This window comes from Lynx canadensis, chromosome A3 (genome assembly GCF_007474595.2).
Source record: "Lynx canadensis isolate LIC74 chromosome A3, mLynCan4.pri.v2, whole genome shotgun sequence".
Classification (NCBI taxonomy): Eukaryota; Metazoa; Chordata; class Mammalia; order Carnivora; family Felidae; genus Lynx; species Lynx canadensis.
This window is the reverse complement of record NC_044305.1, coordinates 60,703,644-60,723,995: the sequence shown is the minus strand read 5'-3', so window position 1 is coordinate 60,723,995 and position 20,352 is coordinate 60,703,644. Positions and strand designations below refer to the sequence as shown.

The following is a 20,352-nucleotide window of genomic DNA, read 5'->3' as shown; positions in this document are numbered from 1 at the left end:
CAAAATGAGAATTCCACAAGTTCTTCTAAGTACACACACTCAGGAGGTAGCTGGCTGGCTGTCTCTAAGATCTGCGTCTGGTGGTACAAGCATGGCATGAGACACACCTGGGCTCACATCTTGTATTCTATCATAATGGATTGGGATTAAATAATTTACTGGTTGCCTGAATATCTCCACGTCATATAGGGATTTAATATTCACCTACTTCCCTAGAGCTGTTGTGAAGACCTAATGAGATCGTGGATGCAAAACACGGTCGACAAATGGTATTCTTCATTGTTCCCAAATACCAACTCTGTACTTATTTTCAGTCATGAACAACAGGCTGATTTCTCCTGAAATGGCAGCACTATAGAGCAATAGTAGAGTTCTAATCAGTCTTATTATTTCTCTGCAAAATCATATGCAAACAAATAGGACCTTACCACTGATTAAGTGTAAAAAGTGGACGGCAGGATAGGAAGGGTAAGAGATTTGGGGGAATATTGAAGAGCTACAAAAGAGGTAACTTGAGATAAATACAAATTAAGACGGGCAACAAAAATAGGAAACCACACCACAAGTTTTGGAGGTCAACTTTTCAAGCTTAACCTCAACTGGCATAATGAAAGAACAAGGTACCAGGAAAAATTCTGTCATGGCAGCAACCATTAGACATCCAGTTTAGGATTATTTTATTTCCTGGAACATTTACCTCCTTTTTCCATAACTCACACACAGGATTTGTGGGCAACTTTTTTTCTTTTTCTTTTTTTTTAAGTTTTGGTACTCTGAAATAGCAATCCAAGTGCCAACAGAAGTTTCTCTGCACAGACATTTGCCAGGACTAACAAAGAGGTAAATTCAAGTAACAACTGGCTGTTTGCCACAGTGAAGAAAGAGATAATCTAGCAGGCAAGCTCTTTTCCTCTCCCGTACAACTTTCCACATTCTCTTTTAAGTAACAAGTCCCAGACTGCCAGTTTCCCTGCAAAATTCCAATCCTATTGGAACTCCTCTTTAGAAAGCTGCAGTTCATCAACATAGAGCAAAGTTGGAGTGATCGATGAAACCTTACACAGAAGGGAAAGTAGGACACAGCAATGTGATCAGTTAAATAAGAAAAATCAACCTATGACCATTTCCTAAGAACAAGGGCAACATTTTTGTCCATCACTAAGTATCATGGGCACCCAAATTTTGGTCTCTAATACAGTTCCTACTGAAATGAACTAGAAGTCTTAAGATACAGCTAATTTCACATCTACTGATGAAGGTGGGGTGGGGACCAGGATGTGTCTAGAAGCATGGAATTAGGCTAAGAAAGCAAGGATGCTTTCAAAGATGTCAGGGAGAGTTCTAAAGAGATAAAAGAAACAGCCTAAAAGGGCCTCCAGTAGACAAGTTGTGACAATGTGGACATTTGAAGAAAAAAAAATTACATTTAGTGGATATACACTTATTTTGTAAATAGTACTGAAAAAGAGAAAAATAAAATATTCAGAAACAGGTTGAAATGTGGAAAAGGTAAAGAAAAGAATATGGTTAATTTTCCCCCTTCCCCCAGAACACGGTTAATTTTTTATTGATTTAAATAAATAGAAGACTGTCAATATACTGGAGTATTTGTTTCCAGAGACATAAATTTCTATCTGTGTCTACAAAGAAATGAGGGGAAATTCTGTGCAAGCCCAAAAGTTTTGGGGAAAAAAAAACTGTAACAAGAACAAGGAGGGGAAAGGGGAATGATCAGAATAAGGTCATACAAAGAAATTTAGTTTAAAAAAAAAAAAAGAAAATATTCCATGATCTGTCCTAAAATGATCAAACTCCTAGACTAATCCCTTATCTCAGAGGAAGAAAATTCTAGGCAGCCTTCTAATCACAAGATTCTAATAAGGCATGCTTAAATTTGTAATAATCTCTACCAGGACAGGGTAATGATAAGAGGACAATTAAGAATTTAATCCAGAGGAAAAATACCAGCATGGAATTACCAGCATGGAAAAAAACGAAAATCTATATGAGCAATGGGAACTTAAGTGGCCTTATTAACCTAACAAATTAAGTTTAATTGCAAAAAAGGACCCAACTAGATAATAAGCAGTCCAGATTTAAATCATCTTGGGAGAAGCAACCAGGTCCCCTACTCCATTCAAGACTCAGTCAATAACCCTGATCATGTGTAACATAAGTGGTCTCAGCAGACATTCACTTTTTTTTCCCCCAGGCTGGTGAGATTTCTAAAACCTCAGAAAGGTATACATAAGAATTCCATAACCTTAGGGACGTTCAGAAGTAAAGAAATGTATGAAGCCCATGGTACTGATGGTTCAGAAAAGTTTCAATATAAATATGGGAGGGGCGCCTGGGTGGCTTGGCTCAGTCACTTGAACATCAGACTCTTGATTTTGGCTCAGGTCATGATCTCACAGTCATGGGATCCAGCCCTGCATTGGGCTCTATGCTGAGCATGGAGCCTGCATGAGATTCTGTCTCTTCCTCCCTCTGCCCCTCTCCCCAGCTCGTGCACTCTTTCTCTCTCAAGTTAGAAAGAAATATAAATAAATAAATAAATAAATAAATAAATAAATAAATAAATAAATAAATGTATGTATGTATGGGAGTAAGTTTTGCAATATTTGTACTTTTTTGTCTGAGATGTCTGAAGTTCAAAAGAATCAGCTGTACTTTTAAGCAAAATTATGAGAAAAAAGATGTGTGCATGCACATGTATTAGTGTCATGTCATCACCTACCCAAAAAAATGCACCCAAGTCTAAAGAAATAGGATATATTATTAGAAGTAAAATTTAGGACAAAGTAATAAGACAATGGCTCTATTTTTTAAGAGGTATTTTCTTTTTCTTTTTTTTTTTTAATGTTTATTTATTTTTGAGAGAGAGCGGAAGAGAGGGGGTGGGGGGCAGAGAGTGTGGGAGACAGAGAATCCCAAGCAGGCTCCTTCCTCACTGTCAGTACAGAGCCCAATGCTGGGCTTGAACCCACGAACCACAAGATCATGACCCAAGCTGAAATCAAGAGTCAGACGCTTAACCAACTTAGCCACGCAGGTGCCCCAAAACAACGACCCTCTTCATCGAAAGATCAACTCTTTCCTAGCTCTTCAGATCTCTCATCTCCTTCACCACCATCATACCTACTTCTGATCTAACAAAAGCTTCCAGTACCATCTTATTCCCCAGTCTCTTCCCATTCCCCTTCTACCCTTTATGCATAAGGTCAACACTTCTGGTCCTGAATAGGTCAAATGTTACTGCCATTCAAGTCTTCTGCCACTTGTACACACCTGATTCAACCCAACATCTACCTTCTCTATTATCACAGGAAGTACATTTTTCCTATCAAATTCCTACTTATCTTTCAGACCAACTCAAATATAACTTTATTAAAAATGTTTTATTAAAAATGTTTGTTTTGGGGCGCCTGGGTGGCGCAGTCGGTTAAGCGTCCGACTTCAGCCAGGTCACGATCTCGCGGTCCGTGAGTTCGAGCCCCGCGTCAGGCTCTGGGCTGATGGCTCGGAGCCTGGAGCCTGTTTCCGATTCTGTGTCTCCCTCTCTCTCTGCCCCTCCCCCGTTCATGCTCTGTCTCTCTCTGTCCCAAAATAAATAAAAAACGTTGAAAAAAAATTTAAAAAAAAAAAGAAAAAAGAGAAAAAAAAAGAAAAAAAATGTTTTTGTTTTGAGAGAGAGAGAGAGAGAGAGAGAGAGAGAGAGAGAGATGGAGAGCAAGCAGGGGTGGGGCAGAGAGATAGGGAGAGAGAATCCCAAGCAGGCACCACATTGTCAGCACAGAGCCCAACACTGGGCTTGAATCCATGAACCATGAGATCATGACCTGAGTCAAAACCAAGAGTCGGACGCTTAACTGACTGAGCCACCCAGGTGCCCCTCGAATACAACTTAAAAGGTTTTCCACAATCCCTTATCAGAATAAACTGTTTCTACCTTGATGCTATCATAGCACAGGGTCCACACCTCCATGAGAGCAGAAATAACAATAGTACTTATTCTGAGTATTGGTCTGGTTCCTGAAACTAAGTTATTCCTTCATAGGGCAGGTTTTGTGTATTAATCATCCTTGCCTTCCTATCGCTTGGGAAGGTTCAAGATGAGCAAACACAACATTCAGTAAATCCTGGGCAAGCAGAAAGCCTAAATGCAAACTGCAATAGAGAAATGAATCCAAGATTTGGTTCCTTCAGAGAAGTACCATGAGAAAGGCTATATCAGCAACTTCTAGGTAAAATGCCAAAAATATTAGGTACCAACACACACCAAGACATGTAGTGCTGAAATGTTCTCCTTCCAGAGTTTGTTACACAGATGTGACCACTTTGTGACAATTTATAGAGCAATATTCCTTCAATTATGCACTCTTTATATGTATGTTACACTTCAATTAAAACATTTACTTTAATAAAATTTCTCTGAAGACAGTAAGTATCGAAACCTGTTGAAATGAAGATCAATACACATACCAACTCAGTGTCCCCTTGGCTAGAAAATTTTATCATATCGCCTCAACTGTGAGAAGGTAAAAAACCTGGCATGTGAATATTTATTACTTTTTAAATTGGAAAAATAAGAATACTGATTGTATTTGTTCTAAGTTACTTTATAGCTTCTTGTCAGAAAGGTATAGAATAAAGCTTCTTAAATATTGGCCTACCTTTTATCTTTAGGTTTTGAAACTAAATATTAACTTTAGTAGGCAAACAAAATATACTTTAGCAAAAGAGAGACAAAATCTACTTTTCCTGAATAAGTTATTCAAATCTAAATGGTAAACAAATCAATCTACCTCTAGACCTTCATGTTTATATCACAGATGGCAACTACAGTTTTCTTCCAAAAAATTAAGTTCTTGATTTCTCATGGTTTGGATAAAAAAATTAAAGCTAAAATTAAACTTAAGATTAAAAAAAATCTATAAACTAGATTTCCTTTACTGAAGGAATTCACTTCAGTAATTCACTTTCAGGAATACTGAAAACATTCACTTAAAATACTAAATGAATGCAGTAAAAACCTAAATGCCCCTGAAGAGGAGAGTGGTTGGATAAATTATGGTTATGGTACATCCACACAATGGAGTATTATAAAGTTGTGAAAAAAAACAACAACAAATAAACAAACTTTTTAAAAAAGCAAAAAACAAAAACAAAAAAAGAATGAGGACAATCTTCATGAACTGTTATGGAATAATCTCCAGGGCATGTTGCTCAAGTGGGAAGAGCAAAGCACAGAAGGGTATCTATAGTACGCTTCCCATAACGCAAGAAAGAAAAGGATACGAGGAAATATTCATGTACCTGCTCAATTTGTGCAACAAGAAATACAGAAAGGTTAAAACAAAATGAGACTGAATACCTTCAAGGGATAGATGGAACTGGGTAGAAGGAAGGGAAATGGAGTAGAAGGAATGACGAGTGGCATTTCTCTTAGGTGATCTTTTTTTACGGTTGAGTGTCAGAACCACGATGTTTCACATATCCAAAATGTAAATGACTGCAAATAAACAGGAGTGGTACCCAAAATACAATATAAGCAGTAATAAATGAAATCATGTGTATTATAAATGAATGGCATAACCACACTGAAAAGAAAGTGGCTAAGAAATAAGCTAGGTAACTTTGGAAAACAGCATTTCACTCTATACTTATAAGACAAAAAGTCCTATATGAAGATATGGTACCCCAACAGATTTATTTTTCACTTGGATATCGGTTAGAAATTCTGAAACTACTATCTTTATATACTGCAATTGAGCAAATAAGTAAATATATTGGGATACTAACAGCCTTTTTTTTCTTTTTTTTTACTGTTGGAGACAAGTTACAAAAAAAGAAATGTAGAAACCAGAATGAACACCATTGTACTGGATTAAAATCAGAAGGATTAGTATGAACTCATGTGTTGTTGTTGTTTTTAATATATGTGTAGACATACATATACTTTCTTGCACTGTCTACTTAGGGTATAAGTGGTGACACCATAGTAGGAATGAGCACACCAAGAGTCCATTCTTTAAAGGAACTAGAGGGTCCTCCTTGAAGAAATGACTACTTCCAGGGCTGGGGCAGAGAAAATACAAGATAAACCTGGAGTATCTTATAGCACCAGAGAATCAAAAATTACTCAAAAAATGAATAAGAACTAGATAGAAGTGCTGGTTGCACAACATTGTGACTGCACTAAATGCCAATGAAGTGTTCATTTTAATATACTTTATATTTTATGTTATGTGAATTTCACCTCAATAAATTTGGAAAAAACAGGAGGGGCATGTTGAAGGCACAGAAGCCAACTTGAAGCTCCCAATGGCCACCTCTGCAACAATTTAAACACCAAAATAATTAATGATAATAATGTATTATAGCCCACAAAACACAATAAATATCCATGAGTCCATACTCATATCAAGACACAAGAAAGAAGAAATGATGGAGAAGTGACACCTCTTCGTTTCAGCAGAGTTCCAATTACTAAATATAGAAGAAATGACAGACATGGAAAATCACATTTGGCAAACACCACAGTAATAATTATTGCAGAAAAAAATAATCAATGGATGTTAAAATTTGTGGGCAAAAGTATGATGAGAAACAGGATATCTGCTTAGTTTTAAAGAAGCCTCCACCAAATGCTTATTAATTACAAAGGAAAAAAAAAACAAAAAACAGTAACTTTACAGTGGAAAAGCCAGGCAGACACCAGTTTAACCAAGTGATCAGAGTTAACATAACCAGTGGTTAAGACATTTCAGCATCATGTACCTTGTGATATGATTAACTATGAAGGATACAATGGCACTTCTGTGATATTCTTGCCAAAAATGCATTACCTCAATCTAATCATGAGAAATAATCAGACAAATTCAAATTAAGGGATATTTTTAAAAATAACTAGCCAGGGCTTCAAAAGTGCCAAGAACATAAAAGAAAAGACTAAGGTAACTTCCCATCAAGGAGGAGACTAGAAAACATGACAACTGAATACAATGTGGGATCCTGGACTGGATCCTAGGATAGAAGGGCATTAGAGTAACAACTGGTGAAATTCCAATAAGGTTTGCAGATGTAATACTACTATATCAAAGTCAATTTGGGGTTTAGAACATTATACTCTGTGGTAATGTAGGTTGTTCATATTAGGGGGTATAAAGGAATTCTGCATACTATTTTTCAGATTTATTGTAAATCTAAAATTATTTCAAAATAAAAAGCTTAAAAAACAGTTATTATTGGGGCGCCTGGGTGGCTCAGTCGGTTAAGTGTCTGACTTCGGTTCAGGTCACGATCTCACGGTCCGTGAGTTCGAGCCCCGCGTCGGGCTCTGGGCTGATGGCTCAGAGCCTGGAGCCTGCTTCCGATTCTGTGTCTCCCTCTCTCTCTGCCCCTCCCCCGTTCATGCTCTGTCTCTCTCTGTCTCAAAAATAAAATAAACGTTAAAAAAAATTTTTTTAAGTTATTATTCATCAGTTTACTGTTTATTTATTGTTCTTTAGCTATCTCCTTTTATCCCCACCCCCCACACACACACACTAAAGCAGGGATTTTTCTCTGATATGTTCAGTAATATAACCCAAACTTCTAATAGTGCCTGACAAACAGAAGGCACTCAACAAACACGATTATACAATTTTGATGAGCCAAAACTATGACAGTGCACTCCAAATCCTAGATTTTCTATTAATTTCCCTTATACCCTGTTTAAAATGAGCTTTCTTATTTTGTAAAGAAACACTTAAAAAATCTAAAAAATTTTATTTACTGCTTTTATTTGCAAGTAAGACTCATAGTTTTAAATAAAATGCTTTATTTAGCCTCTATAGTTTTACACCTAACAGGATAGGACATCTGATCTTATCATGCACCCAAGTCTCTATCTTGGATGCAGCATACTGAGAATACTGGGGCCCCTAAAGCCATTCCACTGCTAGTGAGGCAGTGGTTCCATGCCAGGAGACATCCTCAGGCTGCTGGGTCCCTCCCCTCACCCAGCGCTCAGCTCTTAGAGTGGGGGTACCACTCAGAGAGAAACTTGTCATTGTCCTCACCCCCACCTCCAGAGCCCTGGCTCAGAAATCCTGCCTCGTGGAAAAGCGGGCCACAAAATAGATGGCTCCTAATCTCCTCCCAAAGGAACTACCTTCATTTGCAATAGAGAGCTGAGGAGTTTAAACTAAGAGCTGTCTCAAAAACAGCAAAGGTTGTGGTGAAGGGAACTGGGAAAATTGTGGATCTTAAGAAGATGGAACCTAGACTGTAGGCATTGGCGGCTAGTTTGCAAGAAAGAACTAGGGAAAGGGATAGCTAGGAGGAGCATTCCTGTGGTCACGACAAATAGAAAAATCACTGAACTCAGAAGCATTTCTTTAAAGGAACCACAATTTGATTAGATTAGTTTGTAGCAGAATTTATGCTCCAGTGCACTACTGTAAACAGCAGAACAATCAGCCAGCAATTAGCGTGGTGGTCACTGAAAGAGTGGAAGAGAATCCTACCAGTAATAACAGTCATTTCAGGAAGACTGTGGCATACCCAAAACTGTGTCTCCCTGAGAAACAACACACAGACTCAACCTCGTGGGGGCGAGAGGGAAGATACACTAAAATAATCCAGTCAGTAACTAAACAAATAAATAAGCAAATAAACAAGCAAATGATAACAAGCCCTAGGGGTACAGGTGGGAGAGTATCCAGTGTTGCTACATTACCCAAGATGTCCAGTTTACAACAAAAAATTATGAGACATGCAAAGAAATACATAAATATGACCCATACACCAGAAAAAAAAGCAGGCAGCATAAGACATTCCCTGTCAGTATGACTCAATGTAGGATTTAACAGGTAAATATTTCAAAGCAGCCATCATAAATATGTCCACGGAACTAAAAGAAAACTTCACTAAACAGGGAAGGTAGGACCATGTTGCACCAAATAGAGTATCAATAAAGAAACAGAAATTTTAAGAAAGAACCAAATGCAAACTCTGAGGTTGAAAAGTACAATAACACAAATAAAAAAATTCACTAGAGGCCTCAAAAGTAGATGTGAACTGGCAAAAGAAGGAATCAGCCAACTTGAAGACAGATCAGTAGAGATTATGTAAACTGAAGAAAGAGCAAAAAGGATGAAGAAAAATGAATAACCTCAGAGAAATTTGGAATACCATTAAGAATACCATCATAAAGGTACTGGGAATACCAGGAGAGAGGAGAGAAGGTAAAAAATACATATATATTCAAAGAAAATGACTGGATATCTCCCAGTTATTGACAAACAGTAATCTACTCATCTAGGAAACAAGACCCAAAGACACATCATGGTAAAACTGATAAAAGTCAAACACAAGACAATCTTAAAAACCACAAAGGAAAAATAATACATCACTGATAAAGGAACCCCAAGGAGATTAACAGCTAACTTTTCAGAAGAAATACTGGAGGCTAAAGGCAGTGGGATAACACAAAGCACTTCAAAACAAAACAAAAACCTTGTCAACCAGGACTGCTAAGTCCAGCAGAGTTTTATATAAAAAAAATGACAGTAAGGGGCACCTGGGTGGCTCAGCCAGTTAAGTGTCCGACGTTGGCTCAGGTCATGATCTCACGGTTGCTGGGTCTGAGCCCTGCATCGGGCTCTGCGCTGACAGCCCAGAGCCTGGAGGCTGCCCCAAATTCTGAGTTTCCCTCTCTCTCTGCCCCTCCCCTGCTTGCACTCTGTCTCTCTCACTCTCTCTCAAAAATAAACATTTTAAAAAATTTAATAAAAACTAAAAATAAAAAATGGAGGTAAAATACACATATTCCAAGAGAAACAAAAATTGAAAACATTCATTGCTAGCAGACCTGCCTTACAAGAAATACTAAAGGAATTCATTAAGCTGAAAGCAAGTACTCCTAGACAGTAATTTAAATCCACGCGAAGAGCACCAGTGATTACATAATTTTAATAGACACTGTTAAGGCATATTTTTTTCTTTCTCTTAAATGAGTTAAAAAAGAAATAGTAGGGGTGCCTGGGTGGCTGAGTTGGCTAAGTGTCCCACTTAGGCTCAGGTCATGATCCTATGGTTCATGAGTTCAAGTCCCACATTGGGCTCTGTGCTGACAGCTTAGAGCCTGAAGCCTGGTTCAGATTCTGTCTCCCTCTCTCTCTGCCCCTCTCCCACTTGAACTCTCTCTCTCAAAAAATGAATTAACATTAAAATAAATAAATAAAAAATAAAAAGAAATAGTATATCGGGGAGCCTGGGTGGCTCAGTCAGTTAATTAAGCGTGTGACTCTTGATTTTGGCTCAGGTCATGATCTCACAGATCTTGAGATAGAGCCCTGCATCAGGCTCCGTGCTGACAGCATGGAGCTTGTTTGGGATTCTCTCTCCCTCTCTATCTGCCCCTCCCCTGCTCACACCCTCTCACTCTCAAAATAAATCAATAAACTTTTAAAAATATATAAAAAAATAAAAGAAAAATAGTATAAAATGATATGCATATAACATATTGCTGAGTCTATGACACATGGAAATGTAATATACTTGCCAATAACAGAACAAAGGAGGTAAGTGAGAATAAAGCTGTAATGTGCTAAGAAAATAACAGATGGTAAAATAATAATACTGTATTGTTGGGTTTATAATATTGACAGATGTGAAGTGTACAACACAAAAGGGGGGGTAAAAGAGCCATATATAGGAGTAACATTTCTATATATTACTGGAATTAAGTTAGTATAAATCTGAGACAGTTTCTCTTGAGACTGTATATGATGAACCCTAGAACAACCACTAAATTTTACTCAAAATAGAATGAAAAAAGTCATTAATGAAATTAAAATGCTACATTAGAAAACATTCAATCAATGCAAAAAAAGTAAAGAAGAAAAAGAGGAACTAAAAATATGTGAGACATATGAAAAACAAAATAATGGCAGAGGTGCCTGGATGACTTAGTTAAGCATCGACCTCCTCACAGATCATCATCTCATGGTTTGTGAGTTAAAGCCCAATGTCAGGCTCTATGCTGACAGCTTGGAGCCTGGAGCCTGCTTCGGATTCTGTATCTCCCGCTCTCTGCCCCTCCCCCACTCGTGCTCACTCACTCTCTCTGTCTCTCTCTCTCTTAAAAATAATAAATTTTTTAAAAAAACAAAAGGAAAAAGCAAAACGATGGCAGATATAAATCAAACTATATCAATAACAGTAAACACGGATGGATAAACAGCCCAATCAAAAGGTAGGGGCACCTGGATGGCTCAGTCAGTTAAACATCTAACTCTTGATATCAGTTCAGGTCATGATCCCAGGATCATGGGATGGAGCCCATGTAGGGCTCAGCGCAGAGCATGGAGCCTGCTTGGGATTCCCCCTCTTTGCCCCTCCCCTGCTTATGCTCTCTCTAAAATAAATAAATAAACATAAAAAAAAAAGACTCATTAAAAAAACCTAAAACAAAAGGTAGACATTGTCAGACTAGATCCAGAACATCATGATCCAATTATATATTGTTTACAGGAGACAAACTGTACATTTAAAGACACAAATAGTTTAAAGTACAAGAATGTAATAAGGCAAAACACACAAGCAGAAACCACAGAAAAGCTGGAGTGGCCATAGTGATATCACACAAAGCAGACTTTAAAACAAAAATGTTCCTAGAGATAAAGTGGGAATACATAATAATAAGTAAATAATATAAAATAAAACTAATATAAATATTTGAAAATAAGAGGCGCCTAAGTGGCTCACTTGGCATGATCTCACAGTTCATGGGCTCCAGCCTTGCATCAGACTGTGTTGACAGCTTGCAGCCTGGAGCCTATTTACAATTCTGTGTCTCCCTCTCTCTCTGCCCCTCCCCTGCCCATGCTATCTCTCTCTCTCTCTCTCTCAAAATAAATAAACTTAAAAAAATTTATTTAAAAGTAAAATAAAAAATATATGCACCCGATAACAGAACACCAAAATACATGCAGCAAAAACTAACAGAAATGAAGACAGAAATAGATAATTCTACAATAGTTGGTGACTTCAATACTCTACTTTCAATAATGGATAGAACTAGATGGGAGGTCAACAAGGAAACAGAATGCTTGAATAGCACTATACAACAGCTGGACCTGACCGACATCTACAGAACATTCTATGCTACAACAACAGAATATACAGTTTCAAGTGCACATGGAACATTCTAGAGGATAGACCATATGCTAGGTCATTTTTAAAAACCTAAATAAATTTAAAAGGATAGAAATAATATAAAGCATGTCTTCTGACCACAGTGGAATGGAATTAGGCACCAATAACAGAAAAATCTGGGACACTTACAAATATGAGAAAATTAAACTAGACTCTCCTCAACAACCAACTGGTGAAAGAAAAAAAATTTAAAAAGAAATCAGAAATTACTTTGAAATGAATTAAAAGCAAGACATAACATACCAAAACTTATAGGATGCAACTAAAACAGTCCTTAGAAGGAAATTTATAGCTATAAATGTCCACATCATGAAAGAAAAAAGATCACAAATCAATAATCTTGCCTTCTAAAAAGTCTTACCTGCACTAAATAAAGAAGAGCAAACTAAGCCTAAAAGAAGCAGAAGAAAAGGATCAAGATTAGAGTAGAAAGTAATGAAACAAAGAGTAAGTAGAGAAAATCAAGAAACCAAAAGCTGGTTCTTTAAAAGATCAACAAAATCAACAAACTTTTATATAGTTTGACCAAGAAAAAAAACCTAGAACTATTAGAAAAAGAAATAAAAGAGGGGCACTTCTACTGAGCTTATAAAAGTAGAAAGAATTACAAAGAAATATTATGAACTGTACACCAACAAATTAAATAGCTTAAACAAAATGGACAAATTCCTAGAACAATACAACCTACAGAAATTGACTAGAGAAGAAATACACAATCTGAAAAGACCTGTAACATGTGTGAGATTCTATCAGTCATCACAAAACTACCCACAAAAAAAAGCTCAAGCCCACATGACGTCAGTGCTTATTCCACCAAACGTTCAAAGAATACTTATCTTCCACAAATAAAAGAGAACACTTCTCAAATCTCCCTAAGATCAAGACACAGATGTCAGCTCTTACACCACTCCTATTTAACACTAAAATGGAGGTTCTAGCCAGACAATTAAACAGCACAAAGAAATAAAAGGCATCCAGACTAGAAAGAAAGAAAATTATTTCTATTCACAGATGGCATGATCTTGGACACAGAAACTCCTAAGGAATCCATTATTATAACTAATAAATAGGGGTGCCTTGGTGGCTCAGTTGGTTGAGCACCTGACTTCGGCTCAGGTCATGACCTCACAGCTTATGGGTTCGAGCCCCGCATCAGGCTCTGTGCTGACAGCTCAGAGCCTGGAGCCTGCTTCAGATTCTGTGTCTCCCTCTCTCTCTGCATCTCCCCCACTTGCGCGCTCTCTCTTTCAAAAATAAATATTAAAAAAATTTTTTAAGGAATAAATAAGCTCAGCAAGGTTGCAGGATACAAGACCAATATATAAAAATCAATCGTTTTTCTATACACTTGACATGAAAATTGACAAGTAAAATTAAGAAAACTCCATTCAGAAAAAACAAAACAACTCTAGAATGCTATCAGAAAGTATACAATACCTAGGAATAAATTTAATAAAATCATAAAACTTACACTGTGGAATCATACACAAAAATTGTTGAAAAAAACTAAAGACCTAAATAAATGAAATCTTATGCTTTATGGACTGGAAGACCTAACTAACATTGCTAACATGGTAATACAACCCAATCTGATCTATAGATTCAGTGCAATCCTATCATAATCCCAGCTGACTTCTTTATACAAACTGGTAAGTGGATGCTAAAATTCACATGGAATTGCAAAGGACCCAAAATAGCCAAAAAAAATCCTGAAAAAATATAGAGTAGCAGGGCTTACACTTCCCAATTTCAGAACTTACTACAATGCAACAATGATCAAGATAGTGTAGTACTAGCACAAGGAATATCAATGGAATAGAATTGAGAGTTCAGAAATAAATCCATACATCTATGATCAACTGATTTTTCAATAAGAGTACCAAGACCATTCAATGGGAAAAACTACCCTTTGAAACAAACCGTGATAGGACAACTGGATAGCCACGCGCAAAAGAATTAAGTTGGACCTTTACTTCATACCACACACAAAAATTGACTTAAAATGGATCAAAGGTCAAGACTCTAACAAGTAAAATAGCAGAATTTTCATGATCTTGGATTTGGTAATGAATTTTCAGATATGACACCAGAAGCATAAGCAAGAACAATAACAACAACAAAATAGACTGAACTTCATCAAAATTTAAAACTCTTGTGCTTCACAGGACACCATCAAGAATGTGAAAGACAACCCATGGAATGGGAGATAATATTTGCAAGTCATATATCTGATAAGGAAATTGTATCTAGAATATACAAAGAACTCTTACAAATTAATAAAAAGATAAATTACCCCTTTTTAATGTAAGCAAAGGATCTGAACTGACAATCTTCCAAAGAATATACACAAATTGCTCAAAGTATATTAAAAGATGTTGGACATCATTAGTCATCAGAGAAATGCAAATCAAAAGCACAATAAAATACCATCTCCCTACCGCTAGGATGAGATCAAAAAGCCAGATAGGGGCGCCTGGGTGGCTCAGTCAGTTAAGCGTCTGACTCTTGATTTTGGCTCAGGTCATGATCTCATGGTTTGTGAGATGGAGCCCAGCATCAGGCTCTGTACTGACAGCAAGGAGCCTGCTTAGGATTCTCTCTCTGCCCCTCCACCAATCATGCTCTCGCTCTCCCTCTCTCAAAATAAATAAATATTTTTTTAAAAAAGCCCGATAATAAGGGTTGTCAAGAATGTGAAGAAATTGGGACCCTCACACCCTATTGGAAGGAATGCATAATGGCCCAGCTGCTATGGAAAACAGTCTGGCAGCTCCTCAAATGATTAAATATATAGAATTATTACATGATCCAGCAATTCCACTCCTAGGCAAATACCAACAAACATATGTCCATGCAGAAACATGTACATGAATGTTATATATGGAGATACAGACTGCTTGTTTGGTCTTCCCCAATTTCTGGATTGTTCCTGACCAAAGGAGAAAGTTCATTAGGAGAACCCCAGCTACAAGTGGGATGTGTAATAACTCTAGTCCCACTCTCACAACTTCTTCTTACAACTTTCCCAACCCGTCCATTCCATGTAATTAGAATTCTGCCGCATTTTTAGGTAGGAATTCTGCATACCCTGCAGACCAAAGTCCATCTTTCCTCAGGTTGAGTGCCTAACATCCTCCCAAATTTATACCAATCCCATTGACCAGCTCATGTATTCTTCCAAGTGTTGAATGAAGACCTATGAAAAAATATGATAGGAACTGCACTGCATTTACCAACTAAACTTTGACAGTCGAGGAGTCCTATGTGCCAATCAAACTGAGTGTTTCATAATTCCAAGACACAAATACTTTATGCCACTTTAGAACTTTGTGGTTACACATAGAACTCCCTCCACCTGATATGCCCACTGTCTACTACTCTTCCCAGCATCACCTTCATATTTACTATTCCTCTGTGAAATGACTCAAGAATTAGTAGCCTCGGTCTCTGCTCTTCTGGGCAGCAGACCAGTAGCTAAGAGCATAATCTCTGGAATCAGCATGATTGAGTTCAAACTTCACTCTTCCACTTAAATGTATGACCTTGGCAGGTTTCTTAACCACTCTGCCTTGGTTTTCTCATCTTTTGAAAGGGTGTATAATTCTTCCCAGGGTCATTATAAGGATTAAATGAAATCATTTATAACATGTAATATGCTTCCCCAGCACTGTTCTATTACTTGTATCTCAATCTATTGATGGTATCATATTTGTGTACCTGCATCTTCCCCTAGAAGTCCCTGAGTTTAGAGGTGTTAAGTTTCTTATTTCTTTTCATATTCATAGCATTTAATACAGTGCTAGGCAGGATAGGTAGCTATGAAAGGGACCAATGAATGAAAAATAAAAACTACTAGCCCAGCAAAGTCAGTGAAAATGGAAACTGTGCTTTCAATATAAAAATCAGAGCACATGGTTTATGAGTAAACTAGAATCGAGTATCTGGAATGAGGCCTGCTCTGGAAAATCCAGGCTATCTGACCACCAGAATGATCTAGAAAGTATCCAAATGTTCAGCAGCTAAACTATTATATAAATGATAACATTAAAACACAGAGGATTTTACATAACCATAACAGGAGTCCTCTATTGACACCTGAAAAAGTAGGGACAAAACACTAAGAAAAACAGAGCAGAAGAGTATGCATGGAAGGATTACAGAGATGTTCAAAGAAAGATAATCAAAGACAACAGACTATGTGTGTATCTAATACCACAGATGAAAGAATCTTTATATTTTTAAATTTTTTATTCCAAAGACAACTTAATACAAAAAGAAAATAATGCTTACAATGCCTTTACCTAAGAAACAAGATGAATGAAATGGAGATTCCAAAAATTTTAATCCTTTAAATAAGACACAGTAAGAAGAGTCAAGTTTCTCCATTACTATAACTCTGACTAGATAAGTTTCCTGATAAGAAAAAAATCCATATGTTCTCCTATGGTCAATTCTCTTATTTCATAAGTAAACTTTTAAGGCCAGTAATCTGTTTTGTTCATGTCTGGGACAATTAACAGTTTGATTAAGTTAACTAGTTAAAGTTCTTCCTAAGTATGTCTTCTTATGATACAATTAAAAAATGACATCTAAAATGTATATATTTGTCCACAAAGAATAAAGGTCTTCAGCAAGTTTTTAATCAATTTTTACCCCCAATAGTTCCTCTCAAAATTACAGCCCAACTCAGAAAAGGGAATATACTTGCTCAAAGAACAGATCATATTTTTCACTTTAATCAGTTTACTTTATAATACATACACAGATATATGCACATGTATATATACACATCTATATATACACCAGAGGAAAATTAAATAATGAATCCACCTTTTCAGTTATCCTCACACAAGTTAATAAAATACTGCCAGCAATAGGACTCTCAAAGAACCTGGTGATGATGACTACTCTAACTTGATTCTAGCAAACCAAATACATACCTCCATCCTTCTTTGACATCAACAATCCTTAGATTAACATGAGGAATGGAGACAAGTAAAAAAGGTGGGTGGGAATTTACTCCAAATATTTTCTCTTCAAAAAAGCAAAGAAAGGCTAGGCGCCTGGGTGGCTCACTCAGTTGAGCCTCCGACTTCAGCTCAGGTCATGATCCAGCTAGCAGGTTGTGAGTTCAAGTCCCACATCAGGCTGGGGCTCCCTGCTGTCAGTGCAGGACCCACTTCGGATCCTCTGTCCCCCTCTCTCTGCCCCTCTTCCTTTCATGCTCCCCAACATTCAGGCATCCTCTCTCTCTCTCTCAAAAAAAAAATAAACATAAAAAAAAAAAAAAAACAAAGGCATTATCCCTGAATATCACTGAACAAACATCCTTCCTTAAAAGCACAGTTCATGAGCACTGGGTGTTGTATGGAAACCAATTTGTCAATAAATTTCATAAAAAAAAAAAAAAGAAAGAAAAGAAAAAAAAAAAAAACACAGTTCAAAAGTCTGAACACAATAAACTTAAAACTTGTTTCTAATTTTTGAATAAGAATTTATCCTCACCCACTTCATAAATTCTCTTGCCCAAAAAGCAATCTATCAACACATGTAGTTTAAATCATTAACTACACAGCACCAAATCATTAGTATAATCAGCATGTAAATTTCATGAAGGCACTGATTGTGTCCTTTTACGTACTTTATACAACATCCAGTACAAGGAAGCTTATTAAACATTTATGATGTTTAATAAAAATAAAATGCCAAAACAAAAGTCTTTATTATTCAACTTGGCTGTCATGTATAATATAACCACTGATCAGTATCCATTTCTCCAAGTGTAATTATAAGAAATCGAAAACAAACCCCATTCAAATTAGAAATTCTCCGTCTCCTCTGTCCAAGAACATGGTTTCATTGCTGTGTCAGAAATAAACTAGCAGGCCACCAGCAGAGAACATAAAACATACAGATTGTTGGGGTATTTAACCTAAGCATTTAAGCACCATCTACAAAGCAAAAAGCCTACTACATTTCATGCACTTTTTTGGAGATATTTTCCTTACCTTTCCCATTTTGCCACGTGGTATACCAAGATAAAGTAAGGAACGAAGTGATAAATGCTAAAACAGTAGCTACAGTTCCATTTCGGAGCCTCATCTCATTTCACCATCACAATGGTTCATATGTTTATGATGGTAACCAAAACTGTTTTCTTTTAATCGTGAAGTCAACTGAATCCAGTACTCCTGGCTCTGGGCCAATAAAAACAATCAATAAGAGAGGTTCATTTCAGATGCTCTGCAGAACAAGCCTAGCAGCAACACCATTCATAATTGCTATTCAGGATGGTCTTCAGTCTTCATAGGCTGATGTCTCAGGCTTCTTTCTTCCTATTCAGGGAAAAAAAAGAAAGAAAAGCTTGTTCAATAATGCAAAATATTAGTTTCTTCATTTATTATTCACCATTATAAACAGACTTTTGGTTGGGCTAAACTCTACCTACAAAGATTATCCTCACATCTAAACAACTCATTTAATATACTAGAATTATGTGGTTTTTGTCCTCCAGGAAAGAAAGTAATGGTTCGGGGCGCCTGGGTGGCTCAGTTGGTTAAGCATCTGACTTCAGCTCAGGTCATGATCTTGTGGTTCTTGAGTTCAGGCCCTGGGTCGGGCTCTGTGCTAACAGCCTGGAACCTGGAGTCTGCTTTACATTCTGTGTCTCCCTCTCTCTCTCTGCCCCTCCCCCATTCATGCTCGCTCTCGCTCGCTCTCTCTCAAGAATAAACATTAAATTTTTTTAATTAAAAAAAAAAAGAAAGTAATGGTTCATTATTTAAAGGGGGAAGTTATGAGACTTGTTAAACAAATAGTAAGCCAAAGATTCCAAGCTGATAACTCCAAAGATCACACAACAGTTCTAAGTAGCATAACTGTTGCTCTCCTTAGATTTCCTATTGCAAAGTAATAGTTAACGTTTTAAAAATATTAAGAAAAAATGACAGACTACAATATGCAAACATCAAAAAAACCTGAGCTCTAGATACAGCAACATCATTACTTATATGACTTCCAGTGTGCACTTATCTAGGCCTCGCAGTTTCATCCATAAAGTGAGAAAAAAGCCTCTCCTGGCTCCTCCTCTAGGACACACATAATGTTATAAATAACAGGTTATAGTTATTACTGCTATTTATCATAATCATGAAATAAGTGTAGTTTTTCCAGTAACTAACCTACTCCTAAGGTGTAAATTGGGAATACTCAGGCATTTAGAAAATGCAGCAACCAACCAGCGCACTGTATCACCTAGGACCATCAGTTAGCATTGTTTTAACTCAGAAAATCTGGAGATCACCACCCATCTAACAAAGCTGTTGAGAAAATCAAATTAAATCAAGTCCTTATAAGCACTTAAGCATATCACCCAGCACTTAATAGGTTCTCCATAAAAGTTAACTGTGTAAAAATAAAAACAAACAAACAAACAAAACACTGCAGCCAGCCACTGGTTTAGTCTAATCTACGCACAGCCAGTGTCATTCCCTTGGGAGCATGTCAGGCACTCTAAGATGTGCATTGATTCCCAGTGGCCTCAAAGGGACCACAAGATGCACTTGGAAATATACTAAGGCATACTCTAGTGGGTTGAGTTAATGCACCTCCAAAAATGCCGAACAAGCCCAAGGGACAATTTCCTCAGCAAGAAAGTATGGCTGATTAAAGTGGCCATTTGTAGGCAATTCAGAAACTACCATCTGAGCTACTTTGTGAAACTGAACATTACTAGAAATCTCCACTGGTCTAGAGCATAGTACTAATGGTATCAATGATAAGACACTACAACTCACCAAGTGTTTCCTATGCATCTATTATATGCTTTAAATCTTCACAAAACCCTATGAGGGAGGCATTTTTTTAACTGAAGTATAATTGACACACACAAGGTTATACTGTTTCAGGTTTAATGAGACAGGCATTACTAACCCTATTTTACACACAAGAGAAATGAACTCAGAGAAAGAACCCTAATTTGTAGGACTCCAAAGTTCAAGCTCTGACCTACCACCCTTTCCCTCTCAAACTAGGTGACCAGCAGCTTGGAAGAATGAAGAGAAGGGCTGGGGACACTCAAAGTCTAGAGACCCTTCCTGAGGCATTATCTTTAACCGTGTGAATTTAAAATATTTTCTATACTAT

The 20,352-nt window shown here is 37.0% G+C and overlaps 1 protein-coding gene across 4 annotated transcripts in view; it reads right to left on the bottom strand.

Moving 5' to 3' along the window:
- MGAT4A (alpha-1,3-mannosyl-glycoprotein 4-beta-N-acetylglucosaminyltransferase A) overlaps positions 1-20,352 on the bottom strand; it is a 122,997-nt gene that overhangs the window by 99,901 nt on the left and 2,744 nt on the right. For all 4 annotated transcript variants that reach the window (XM_030310436.1, XM_030310437.1, XM_030310438.1 and 1 more), the window contains exon 2: positions 18,216-18,542. In XM_030310436.1, the coding sequence (XP_030166296.1) occupies positions 18,216-18,309 (94 nt within the window). In that variant the 5' untranslated portion in view covers positions 18,310-18,542. The remainder of the gene's footprint in view (positions 1-18,215; positions 18,543-20,352) is intronic.